General features: G+C 46.4%; 1 protein-coding gene across 1 annotated transcript in view; it reads right to left on the minus strand.

Moving 5' to 3' along the window:
* Window positions 1–235: 235 nt before the first annotated feature.
* DUSP5 (dual specificity phosphatase 5) overlaps window positions 236–13,444 on the minus strand; it is a gene marked incomplete at its 5' end in the record, with an annotated part of 21,434 nt that continues 8,225 nt past the window's right edge. The window contains 2 exons of the mRNA XM_005417319.2: window positions 236–451; window positions 722–749. Of these exons, the coding sequence (XP_005417376.2) occupies window positions 236–451; window positions 722–749 (244 nt within the window). The remainder of the gene's footprint in view (window positions 452–721; window positions 750–13,444) is intronic.

Here is a 13,444-nt window from a genome sequence, read left to right on the forward strand (position 1 = left end):
CTTCCCGCACAGGGCCCGCTCACCCCTCACGCAAACAAAATGGCGGCAGACCCTCCCCGTCCCGTCCTGGCGCGAACCATTCAGCGCCACTTGGAGGGAGAGCTTCGGAGCAGAGAACACGCTCCTGTACCACCGAAGAAGTGACACCACGTAGAGCAGCGGGAATTTCCTTTTTCTGATCGTCTAAAGTGCCTTGGCGGTCTTTTGGAGAGCGCTGCATAGCTGGGAAGGGAGGTCACTTTGCCTCCCGGGCGCCGGGGTCCCCCCGGGGATGTAGGAGAAGTGGTTTCTCCCGCCGAGGGGCGGATTGGGCGCCAAAGGCAAGTTGAGGCGAGCGGAGCGAGCGGCGGCGCGCGCCTCTAGGGGGCGCTGTCCGGGGCGCCCTGAGGGGCCGCTTGCGCGGGAGGTCAAATAAAGGCTCGGTCTGAGGACCAGGCTTCCGTTCGAGGATCTAAAAATTATTTTTAAAAATGAAAATGATAATAAAAAATAGGCATCAGCAGTCTTAGGGCTGCGCAGATGCGCCTCTTGCCCCAGGGCACCCGTTCCCTCAGCCAGCTGCTCCCGGCTGTGTAGGGCCGGGAGCCGAGCTCTGCATCCACAGGGAAAAGGTCTGGGCGAAGCCGGACAGGTGCCTGGAGTGAGCTGGGCAAACAGCGATGGTGCGAAACATTCCCGGGAAAACAGCTTGGCTGAGTCCCTGCCCGCTCCTGTACCTCACCGAGCCACTCTCCAGCTCCCCGGAGGAGCTGTCAAACACACAAAAATAAGCAAAATGGTGGGAGAGAAGCTTTAATTTTCACCTCATCTCTTCCACTAATGGTGATTTCAGGTGTTGTTGTGACAGCAGTCGGGGTGCGACGTCTCAGAGAAAATGCAATTTTCGATTTGACAGCGCTCCTTCAAAACTGCAGCTGTAGCCGGCACTTCTAGACATGCAACAAAATTCTTCCTCTGAGCCTCTTAACACTAATAAAAGCTAGATTTAAACAGAAAGGTCTAGTTTCTACCTCTTCTAGAATAATAGATGGATGAATTACCTCTCTTCTCTAATGGGAAAAATCTCACCAGTCTCAGACATTCTTAAGCGCCATGTAGAGAAATGGTTTTACTAACAGCCCTTCGAGAGGCTATTGTAACAGATTTTACCAGCACCTATAAAGAAATGGTCCATTGTTTCTTTAGAAAACATAGAGCTTAAAAAACTAAAGCGTTTAATGGTTGCTTCACAAACAAATTCAAAATGAAATTTTCCTGCCTGTCTTATTTGGCTTTTAAATAGCTTAGTTCAATGTGACTGAGGTAAAAAATATTTTCTCTACTTGCATTTTCAAAATTCCTTTCATTTTAGGATTTCAGGGAATTTTAAATCCTCAAATAAGTCTCACGGCATCTTTCTGGGATTAGTTTGTGATACTAAATTTACTCTTCTTCACTTTTTCTGGGGTGAAGTGAGTTAGAGATGCTGGTAGTTCAGGTCCCAAATGTTTGGTCCATCCAAGGAGACTCCTGGCAGAGGGGAGAAGAGAGTTTAAGAAAAAAACAAAAGTCAGATTCCCCACTTTTCCTTACTGCACAATGAAACAATCTTGTACCTGGTTAAAAGAATTATTTATACCTATTTTTGTGTTAACGTTTTTATGTTAACCAAGTCGTCTTGAAAACCCTGTGCCAGGATATCTCCTTGCTACCAGTCTTCTCCAGCAAAAAACACAGGTGGATGTGGACAGACCATCCCTGTTTCTGAAGGCAGTAATAGGCATGGAAATGTTTTTAAATTGGCAGGTTCTAAAGTTCATTCCTCTTTGTCTTCTGCTTTTAGAGGTACAGGATGCCTTGAGTCACATTTTAGAGATTTCCTTTGTAGTTCAGAAGCTTATTTTCACTTAATCATAGACTCCCAGAGCAAGGAATTAATCTTCCTGCCCTAAAGAAGGGGTTCAGAGAAACCAGCTGAGGAGAATTTGCCTTTTCTCTTGACTGCTGCAATGACATTGCTGTGCCTGAATGCACCAAGTCTTCTTGAAAACCCTGTGTCAAGCCAAACAACCCACCTCTGGTGCTCCAGACAATTTCCTGTTGTTGAGGTGCACCAAGGAGTGCATCACTCTATTATGAACAAGCACAAACAAGGACCTGGGATCTCTTTCATCACCAGGTGTTCATTCTCTCTCGAGGCCTTTGGATATACAGCACACTCCGGCAGTTTGGAGAGGGCCCGTGTGCATACAAATGTGCACAGACACCACATTATATTTATTCATAAGAATAAAATCACATCCCACTGATATTCCATCAGCAAACATTCTCACCAGTGTGACGTGCTTGCAAAAATAGCAACTGTATTCATTAAGGATTAAGTGGCAAATGATTGTCTGGTTCAGTGAGTGTTTCAAATACTCAAATAAGGCCCCTGCACACAGGTTTTGCCACATAGCTTTTAGAGATTGCACTTGAGGGAGTGGAGTGGTGGGGTAGGTATTATATTTTCTGTTACTCTTTCAGTTTTGTAGTACTTGCTGAAAATATGCTTCCAACCCAAGTGTGATGCATGTCATTTTTATTCTGTCAAGCTGCTGTGGCTGTAGGAGTGCAGAGAGCTGGCAGCTCGTAAAACAGCGCTCTATATTCAGAACCTGCAAACACAGAATCAGTGCTTGCTACTCGAGGAGTTCACCGTGCTTCAGTAGGTGCTGCAGAGATTTTTTTCCATGGCCCCGCTTTATAAGCAGAGTTTTTTGTATAAATGTGCTTGAATTAGACATTAGCATCAGAAAGGAGCAAGTGGGAGCACTGCTTTAATTCATTTAAAAATCATCAGCATAAAAATATGTCAAGAGTTTCTTTCATGAAACTTAATGGGAACATATAGATGGGATTTCAGTTCTGCAGAATTTTTTTCTCTCTTCTCAAATAGTAGCATTTCTCTCAGAAAAAAAATGTTAAACCCATTGTAGGGAGGGACAAAGCACTTTAAGTGTCATTAACCTCTTCTATTACTTTCAGTTGTGAACCAGCACGTGTATAGGCTGCTTTCATTCATGAATGGCTGCAATCACTGAGGTATTTACTGCCTTTTTCAAATGCCTGTAGGAATCAGTAGGTTCACTACAACATCACTCTCTTGTGCTCCACCACATGAAATCATTAGGGGAGGCAGACCTTCTGGAGACAGTTCTTCTTAGTGCTGGTGTTGCAGCAGAATCTCAGGAGGGAACTTGGATTTTGGTTGACATGGATTAGACCCTGCAGAAACCAGTGTCCAATGGCACTTTGAACTCACAAACAGATATTCCGATGTTCTGCTTCCAGGCTGGGGAACAAAGGCAGTGAGAAAGTATCTTGCCCAAAGTCAAGCAGGGTAACAGTGGGACAGCCAAGAATACCTCTCCTCCTAGAACACCCAAGCCTGAATCCTGAGGCAGCAGGGCCACAATGCATCTTTCTCTCAACTCTGAACTCACGAGAGATTCCAGCAGGGGAAGTGAGAGAAACCAGTGCATTCCTGACAGACCCTGGCACATGCATCCATCTCAATGCAGACAACCCACCAAGCTTTTGAAGGACAAGGAGCACTTATGCTGAAAAAAATGCAAGCAAACCACACGTGGGCTCCCTTTGCAACAATTTCTTTTTGTCTTGAACAAATTACTGAGCTCTGTTGCTCTCAAACCCTGCAGTGACCCATGCCTTGCAATGCACAGTCTGACCCCTTAGCAGTACCTGCAGAAATATCTGTAATTTTGACAGTGAGCAGCTGCCTGCCACAAAACTTAGAAATGGGAGCCCTAAGCCTGCAAGAGCCTTAAAAGAATCTCAGTTTGCTAAGGGGTGGATGTAATTACAGGTTTAGATGCTGGCTGCACATCATTAGCCAGTGACATCTCTGTTCCATGGTGGGTACCTGCTTCCACCAACCACAGACCCTTTTCTTGCTCTTTTTTGTCTCCTGCTCCCTGCTCCTACCACAGTGTGCCCTGAGGGGTGCCAAGGTGATAAGGAGAATTGGCTGGGAGGCATCTATATAAAAGAATATGCATGAAAAGCACCAGAGGGTTTTTTGGGTTTTTTTGCTTCTCCTTTTCTGACTCAGTTTCTAATCACTTTAAACAAAAAACAATCAGACAGCCTCTTTTCAAAAATTTTAAAAAAAAAGTTTCTCTTGATCACTATGATGCTTTGAATGTGTAAAGTTAAATAATTTTTGTTGACTGTTGAGTATTCATCCATAAACCCTTTATTCCAACAACATTTTAGGAAAGCTAACATGTTTGTCAAGAAGAGAGTGGCGGGCTCAAACATCGGCATAGAATGAACAGAGAAAGGCTTCTTTCTGAAAAGAGCGTAGGCTATTACAAGCGAATCTGCCGCAGGTTTACTCAGGAATACAGTTGTTTCGCTCATCATCTTTCAGCCGAGCGTCTCCACGAATAAATGTGGCTGTGGTTGATGAATTTCCCCGGCCTCACCGGTTCCATAAGCGCGGGCGTTGCGCACACGCGGAGCGGGGGCCGCGCCGGGAGCGGGGCTGGCAGCGGCGGGGGCATTTTGTGAAAGAAAGCATTGCTCTCTGTTTTTTCTATTTTAGACTCCGGAGAAGGGAAGGGACCTGCACTGAGCTGTTTATGGGGTCAGCTGTGCTGGAGGGGACCCATAGATGCAACTCCAGACCTGGTTTTGGATGGATAAACACAAAGGAGAAGCGAATCAGGGACGCTGGGTCCCACAGATCTGTTGCACCCGGTAGCTGCTTCAGCAGAGAGGGTGGAGCCCACAGCGTCCCTTGGCTTCAGCAGGGGCTCCCCTGAAGAGAGCCTGGGTCGGCACCAGCTCACAGGCATCAGGGCAAGGGGTGGCTTCTTTCAGGGGGCTCTGTGACATTCCTGAGGCCAGCATCTGCCCATCCATCAGTAGGGCTGAGGGACAGCCCACAGAGGACAAGATCAACTGGTTCTTTTCAAAATAAATAATAAACAAAGGTAGAAATCGAAACACCTGTTTAGTCCCAAGCTCCAGGTGAAAGATTGCCAGCTCAGACAACAGCGCAAGACTAGCAAATAGGGAGGTGAATTAAAAGCAGTCAATTTTACTTCCAAAAATTCTCCTAATGTTCAAGCAAGCAGTAAATGCAATCCCAACAGCAGGAGAGCCACACAGACAGAAATACATCTGCAGCACTGGCTGCTTGCTCTGAAGGTGTGCAGGCAGGAGGACTGACTCTTGCCCTCACGCAAGAGGGGTGAGGAGCCCAGGGGAAGCAGCAGCGCCTGTCTTGGCCCTGGAGGTGTTACTGGTTTGATGACATAATTGACCAAAGGGATATTTTGCAACCTGTTCCCAGCAGTGGTAGGACAGAATCTGACTGAGGGCCATGGAAACTCCTTGGAGAAATTGGGGGATGGGTGCAGAGAAATCTCTGAATGTCTGCACTCAGCACACATGATGAGCCAGACAGTGGGGCAGAGGCAGAAAGAGCCTGTGTAGGTCTGTGACCTAAACTGCCTCATTCTGGGTCAGCTTTTTCAGTCTTTGTGGCCAGTACAAACAAAATTGTGTCTGACAGAGATGCCAGACTGGATATCTGATTTCCACAGAGCATCCTGAAATTCTGAAAAAAACCCTTTCCCCTTGCCTCTGCTCCTAATTAGCACCCTGGAAGGAGGTGGCTGCAGTAAATTTGTAATTAGGTTAGAACAAAAATAGTTATTTAGGCTGACCACATCCATTCAACAAAGCAATACATATCTAAAGTGATCAGAATCACACTGCCTGGGCTTTACCCCTCTTTAAGCCATCCGTGTACATCCTCAGGACCCACAAACAAATGTGATTTTTTAACCAGAGAACCAAAACGAGCCCCACGAAAAGGCAGCCTCCTTTCTGCAAGGCATTTTCACACTGAGGCAGGTGAGTTGCTGACCTTATGGCATCTGACCGACTTTAACAAGCTGCAGCAACTTCACCTGACACCGGGTGGCCTCCCCGAAGTGTGAAATGTCCCCCTGTGCTTTGAAGATCAAAGGAAAACAAAGATAACTTCCAATTTTGTCATGGAAACTGAAACCACTGCCCCAGGGACTATCTTGGGCCTCACTCCCCATTAGCGCTCTGCATTTCTCGGGCTCTTCCCAGGCAGAGCCCAGGGACACAGCAGGACATTGTCCTATCACACCCAAGCTGGCAGCCTTCACCGGTGCAATTTTCACCGTTCGGGCGGGATAACAGGATCTTTATTATCTTTTCCAGCCCTCCAAGGAAGTGTCTTGCTGTTTATTCTACCCGATCTCTCCTGGTCCTGGCCTGCTGTGCCAGCTGCCTCTTCTTGCACCCCCAGCTCCCTCACAGAGGGAGGATGAAGAAGGAAATGAGAAGAGAAACCAAGATGGGAAGCCTCTTGGCAGCCTCCTATGCTGTCTGCAGACATTTCCCACGTGTCCCAACAACCTTTCCCCAGGATCCCACAAGCCACAGCACTGAGTATGGCAGCAGCTGGCTATGCAAAAGTCTTCTGCTTCCCCCTTCTTCATGGCTGAAGTGTATCCCCAGCAGATCTCACAGACAAGCCCAGAAAAATTCCTCTCAGCTGGGTTTAGTAATCAGAACTGCCAGGAGCCACTTTAACACTGAGTAGCACAGGGAGCAACTTACCCTCCCCTTCTCTCCACTGGTGGTCCCTGATCAATTCTCTCGAGCGTATCTGCCTGCCTCTGTCATGCTGACTGCCAGAAAACCAGCTGCTCTTCACAGCTGGATTTAGTAAACTGAACCATGTCAATGCTTTAGCACTCAGTAGCACAGATTTCCTGCCACCCACCCAGGGCTCCCATCGCCTGGCAGAGTGGCTGCAGTGGCTGGCTGAAAGTGCTCCAAAATTGATTTTGTTTTTAACTAAGTAATACATTATATCCTGGAGGGAAAGAAAAAAAAAGCCACCAAAAAAAAATGCAGCAAAACCCCATAAACTCTCTCTTCTAATAAGGAACATATGGACTTACAAGCACAGCACAATAAATACATCATGGTAACAAGATTTTGTGCTTAGGAGAGTCTTTGTCATGGGTCTAATATGCATTGTAAACATGAAAAAAGCTTTATGCCTTTCTCAGAATGAGATTGATATCATTATCCCTGGTGCAAGACAGGATCCAGAGACATACAGATAAGCCTGTGAGAAACATTTAATTTCAGGTTCGCTGTAGCACCAAAATGCTTCTTGCATGAGCAAAGCCACATCAGCACAGCTCTGTTTTACCAACAGAGCAGAAATATCCTCTGCACAAGTGAGCTGTCCTGTGGAAAACACAGTTTTGCTGCTATAGTCCTTTTCTATATACTCAAGGGACCCGTCTGGTCAGCTTGGTCAGTCCAGGTCTCACTCACTTCCTTTGTGCTTTTGACAAATGTGGCTGTGCCAGCAGGACCAGCTGCATCACTTGCCCTGGAAATCCACAGGGAGAGCCCACAACTGATCCCAGACTGCCTGACCCCTGGGCTCTCTCTTAGCCACAGTAATTACTCAGGGCAATGTGGGCATTGCTGGGGAGACCTCGGGCTGCAAGCATATCTAGGAGATGAGCACAGCTCTGCTCCATCCCTGTCAGGAATCTCTTACCCTGGGCCCAGCCGGATGGAAGTTAATGATCATGCTGGAATTCGTGTCAATTGATTTTCCAGTTAACTTGACTGAATGTGATTGGAGGCATTAGAGCAGAGAGGATATACCCATTGTTCCAGTTGAGTCCTGGAGACCTCAAATGCCATTTCAATGCAGAAGCAAGTCTTAGCTCCAATTAGAACAAACGGCTCCTTAAAATAAAGATTTCATGAAGAGATTCATCCAGGGCCTGATCCGAATCCCATTGTGTTCAGGGGCTCTTCTCCCCACCAAGGCAATAGGCTTTGGTTCAGGGCCTGGAGGCAGCTCCAATGTATGGGCAATTTAATAACCAGAGTGACTCACCCACTGTCTGCTGAACAAAGGGATCTCAGAAATGGAGTATCACTGTGACAGAAATAAACCACTATTCACGCACAGACAACCCCCCAACCCCCCTCCCCAAAAAAAGAGAGAGCCCATAAAAACTACATTGTCATGTCACTCGGGAGACATAAACCTGGTCCAACTAACACTTACTCAAATGTTTAACTTTACTAACATGATTGGTTTAGAAACCCAAATCTGGAAAAATGGTTATGCCAAGGGAGTTTGAAGCTCAAATTAAGGCCTTTATCAGTTTGCCTTTCATTTCTGAACCTCTAACCATCCCAGCAGATCACAAACATTTATGTGGTGCATGTTGTGAAGTCCTAGTCGTGACTGCAGCTAGCCTGGGCTGAGGCTGGGGCAGGATTTATATTAAAGGTGTTTCCCACTTCTCCTCATGCAGAGTGTGCCCTATGGGTCCCATGGCTCCTAGGAAAGCTTCTGTCCTAGAGATGCTTTCCACCCATGATCTGCCCAGCACAGGTCATATTCTGGGATATGAGAACAATCCCTGACAGAAATATGGGAGTCCCCAGGCAATGCTGTCCCTGAGGCCCTTTAATGTTCTTTCCCCCTTTCTGTCTACCATGGTCACTCCTGATCTTGAGTTGCTGCCTTTATGGGATTGTTTGGTGTCCTGCAAGGATTCCCAGAAGCTACCAATAACAGCCAGTGACTTGATAGGCTGGTACATGAAAGGGATGTCTAGAGGCCAGACTTCTCAATAGCTGGACAAGGCTGGAAGAAGTGCTGAGCATTTCAGCTGTTGCTGCAGAAGCCATTTGTCTTGATAACTTTTACATTCCCTGCAAGTGTTCATAGGCAGGACACAGGGATGCATCACCACTGCTGATGGAAAACATGAATGGATTTAGGAAGCTTTACTTAGCTGTCAGAGTACCTTGAATTTTGAAGCTGAAATAAAAAGATTGAAATGACCCCAAAATTTCTAATGCAATGGTAAAATAAAGTAGGACTTTACAACTGAGGCCCTGGTATCAGAACTCCATTTGATTCTCTCTGATGACTCAACCTATTTCACAAGCTATTTTCATATTTCCTATTTAGCAAACTTACTCATGTCTCAGTAAAAGCCTGTGATGTGATAAAGCCAAGAAACCGTAATGTGTGGTACTGGTAACACCTCCCACGTAAAAAAAAAAATCCTACTTCCATATTTATGTGGCTCTGCAAATTGGTTCCTGCCTTTTCTCCCCAGAGAGTGAGCTGGCAGTGTGTCTACTCTCCAATTAACATGAAACTGTGAAAAGTGGAGATGGAGGGTCAAATTCACCATACCTGGGGCCTCACACATCTTTTTTCCCATGTTACAGGCACATTTGGACCTTTGACTTCCCTGCAAGGCAAGTGTTGTTTTTAGCATACAAATGACAACGCCTGCAGAATACCTTCTTCATTCATGCTTTGTCTCCTTAAACAAGAAGCTCCCACCATAAGGCAAGGAGCTGAGAGGAGCTGCCTAACTTGTGGTGCTCAGGGACTGGGGATGGGCACCTCAGGACCAACTCCCCATGGAGCAGGTCAATTTTACCTGGGTTTTACTGGTAAGGATGCAATTTCTACCTATTGGAAAGCTCTTTAGGCAGGAAGAAGCTGGAGAAAGCCTGTGCTTTGTAACCAGAATAGATTGCAAATCACACCAGCAAATGTATAGACTAAAAAGACATTTAGGGACACTTAAGGACAGCACCCACTCATCCAACTCCACCCTAGATTTCTTCACAATCTGATTTGCAATGATGTAAAGATATGTATTTTTTGTGGCAGTTTCTTGAATGCTTGCTTCTCTTGGAGACAGAAAGGAAAGGCAGCATGTGCAGAGCAGAGCCAGAGGCTGAGTGACTGCTCTCATGCTTCAGCATAACTGCTGCTTGCAAGCCTAAAAGCAAGGGACCAAAAGCTCCGTGGCACAAGCCCTGTTCAGTCCCCCAGAATCTGAAACAGGTCCTGAGAGGCACCCAGCTGTCCAGGACACAAGGGTGTCCTGGCACCATCAGGAGTGTGAATGGAGAGATGTCACATCCCAGCACAGTGCTGAACTAGCACTTCCATAGGTAACAGAACTTGCAAAATTCCCTTTTCTCTGACATTTCCTCTCATCTTCTGTGGATTCTGGTATCATAATGGATAAGCTACAACTAAAGCTTTGTCTCAGTGTATAGTCCGGCCATCTCTCCCTCATTTGCCCCTTCAGAAGTCTGAAAGCACCCTGATAGCAGCCTCCCCTTTGTTGTTATAGGTACAAGGGTCTCTACTTTCCGTCAGAATTTTGGTTTTGAGGCCCGTATTCCTCTGTGAAGCTTAGCTGGCAGATGGACACAGACACATTGAAACAGCCAGTTCAGCCTTCCACCCTGCAGCTGTGACATTCCCCACACACCTGCCTGATCTGAGCTTCCATCCTTAGCAATGAGCCACTCAAACCCAAGCTCATCTGGGCTGTAAAAGCCTCCTAAATCTTCCATCCTACCAAATCTGATGAATTTCCTCGGTGCACAAACCACAAAACACGGGTGGAAGTTTTCCTTTCCCCAAGGATGAAGGTCCCTATTGGGTGCTGCTGTCTGGAAGCAGAGAACCAGGGGCCCTGCCCTGCATATGTGACTTCAAACACATTGCCTTTTCCCCCATTTGACACACTCACCTTCATAAATCAGTGCTCAGGTCAGAGCTCTCACACTAGCACTGAAGTAGCAGAGCATGAGCATGGGAACACAGCCCTCTGGGAGGCAGCACTTGCATCCCACTCTGACTTGGATGCTGGGACTTCCTTTTGCAAGAAGGAGAGGTGAATTGAGCCTCTCCAGCCAAGAAGAGGGGACCCCTGCCCTGAGCAGAAGCAGAAACTTTGGTCTCCTCAGGCATGACAACAACTCCTCTTCAGGCTCCCACAGGGCTGTGGCCTTCTATCCTTGCTGAATCCCAGCCCAGCATCTCCCCCTGCTAGCACTATCCACCAACACACTGTGCTTAAAGCCCAGGATAAGAGCTCCCTTCCCTCCCTGCTAACACCTGGCTCCTCCCCCTGGCCTGTCATCTTTTCCAGCTGCCTTGGTCAAAGGTCAAGGTCAGCAGCTCCTCTGTTGACCCCTTCAGCCACTGCCTTGTGCCCTGCAAATATCCCACCATTGACTCTGCTGAGTGTTTCAGCTTTCCAATCCGTAAGAAACAAAGCTGGTTGTCTACCCAGAAGGGTTCAGCACAGTTTTAATGAGAAATGTTGGCTGCTCTGTTTCTGTCCGGGTTGTAGGTCTCAGTACTCTGGACATGGCCACTCTCACTAAGCTCAACAGCCTTTCTGCTTGGATGCTTGTGTGGGCTGAGAGGCAGAAAGCCTTTTCCAGTTTCCCAAGGGGACCAATTAGATCTTTCAGAAAATTAATTGATCTGCTCTTGCTAGATCATCTGTCTTACCTCCCTGGCCGCTGGTTCCCATGTTCAGGTTTCCCAGAGCCCAGGCAGGGCTGCTGACACATCCCTCTGACACTGGGTAAGAAGTCCAAGGCCCATCTCCAGTAAGACCTTCTCATCTGTCAGATTTACTTCCCTGGAGGTAAGAAGTTATAAACAGATGCATATGTGCACACATGCTCTGTAACCCAGATATTGGCCATAGATTTTTCAACTCGATAATTTGGAATTGCAGATCATAATTTTGCTGCAGTGATGAGCCAGAAAAAGCCTGGAAAATTCAAGAAGAAAAGGGGTATGAAATGCATCAGACATGCTGGTTCTTCTAACTTAATTTTTTTTTGTTTTCATTTAAAAAAGTGAAAAGATGAGTATTACCCACATAGCTCCTGGCACCCGGAGGTGCTGCACGTCACGCACAGGCTTTGCTCTAAGGACCAGGGCAAGTAGGATCCCTTGTTGTGGGTTGGAAGGAAGTGGGGGCTGTGCCTAGTTCAGATTTTCATCTTCAGCAAGATGGTAAATCTTAAATAAAACTTACATGAATCAAAACAGAAGTGCCTGCCCGGCTGCTGGGAAGTGACGCCACCGTGACTCATGTCATTCTGTTTGAAACAATCCTCCCCCTCACCTTCTTCCCTCTCTAGTGATGCACCTTGGTGGCTTCGCAGCACACAGCACAGTGAGACTTTCCCATCTCTCCTACCCTCTTACACCACTTTTATACCATGGTGTTTTTCTCAGGTGACCTCTCCTGCCACCAAGCTCTCCCAAAGCACTCTCACAGATCAATCCAAGTACAACAAACAGCTTTATTTTCCTGGCATCTTTTTCCTTTATTATTTTTTACACACCATAAAAACCATTGCAGGTTTTTTTTCACATTCACGAGATCTCCTGGAAATTATTGCCATTTCCCATACATATTACATATTAAAAAATACTAAAAAGGTCAACAGACAGAGACACTCATTCTGAACTCCCCATGGACACAGAGGCCAATGTGAGCAAGACAGAAATAACTTTTTCTGGACAAAGACTGACTAGAGGTGACCACACACTCCAAGCAAGTCACATAACACTGAAAAAGACCACTTGACCATACACAATACACAGTGGGAACACTTGGGAAGGGATGGAGAAAAAGTTGTTTTGGAGCTGAAAGCTTGTCAGGATTTTTTGGTGTGAAGTCCAGCAGTTACAGTGTTTTACAATTGGGATGTGGATGTGATGAGGATTGTTGAGACATTCAAGTATTCTAGGGCTGTTCTTAAAAAACAGATGGGAGGATAATAGCTCAGCAGGGTAGCTGTTAGTCCTTAAATCCCTGCTTTACTTAAAAGCACATCCAGTACAAAGGCAAATACAGAAGTACAGGAAATGCCACATCTGAATGGACCCACTGGTCAGGGTTGGTATCCAGTTACACTGTGGACAATACCTGACACTTCGGAGGCTGGAGCACAAGAGGGGATGTTCACCTGGTTGTGCAGCAGTGTCCTGGAAAAGGTGCTCCCTCTCCCCACTCCAGTCCTTTGCTACCTGAAACATGGCACAGGAGAGGGGAGGAGGAAAGCCAGAGAAAGATTTGAACAAATATTCACTCCCTCCACCTGTGTGGTTGCAAAGGTAGTGCTTTTCATTTTGCTTGCTTCCCTGCTGCTGCTGTTTATTGCTTGAAACTTGAAGTAAGGGTCTCTTCAAAAACAAGATTGGAAGGAGATGGGAACTGAGAACATACTAAATGGATTTCTCATTGTTCCCCAGGAATCTGGAAATACAGTAGTGGGTGCACGTTGTGTGGTTAAAACCCTAAAAAAGCACTTTGTATTTTTTAAAAAAAAGGACAATAAAAGTTCAGAAAACCTGCCATGCTTAGACCTCTTGCATCTTACAGTCACAGCATATGGGAAGTATGACCCATGACAACCACTCCATCTCAGAGTAAGCGGATGAAGTTTCTCTATTGCACATTCATGAAATGTTCTTGTTGGGGATCACAGTTTGGATCAGGACCACGCCAGCTCC

Source organism: Geospiza fortis, unplaced genomic scaffold, assembly GCF_000277835.1.
Source record: "Geospiza fortis unplaced genomic scaffold, GeoFor_1.0 scaffold130, whole genome shotgun sequence".
Lineage (NCBI taxonomy): Eukaryota > Metazoa > Chordata > Aves > Passeriformes > Thraupidae > Geospiza > Geospiza fortis.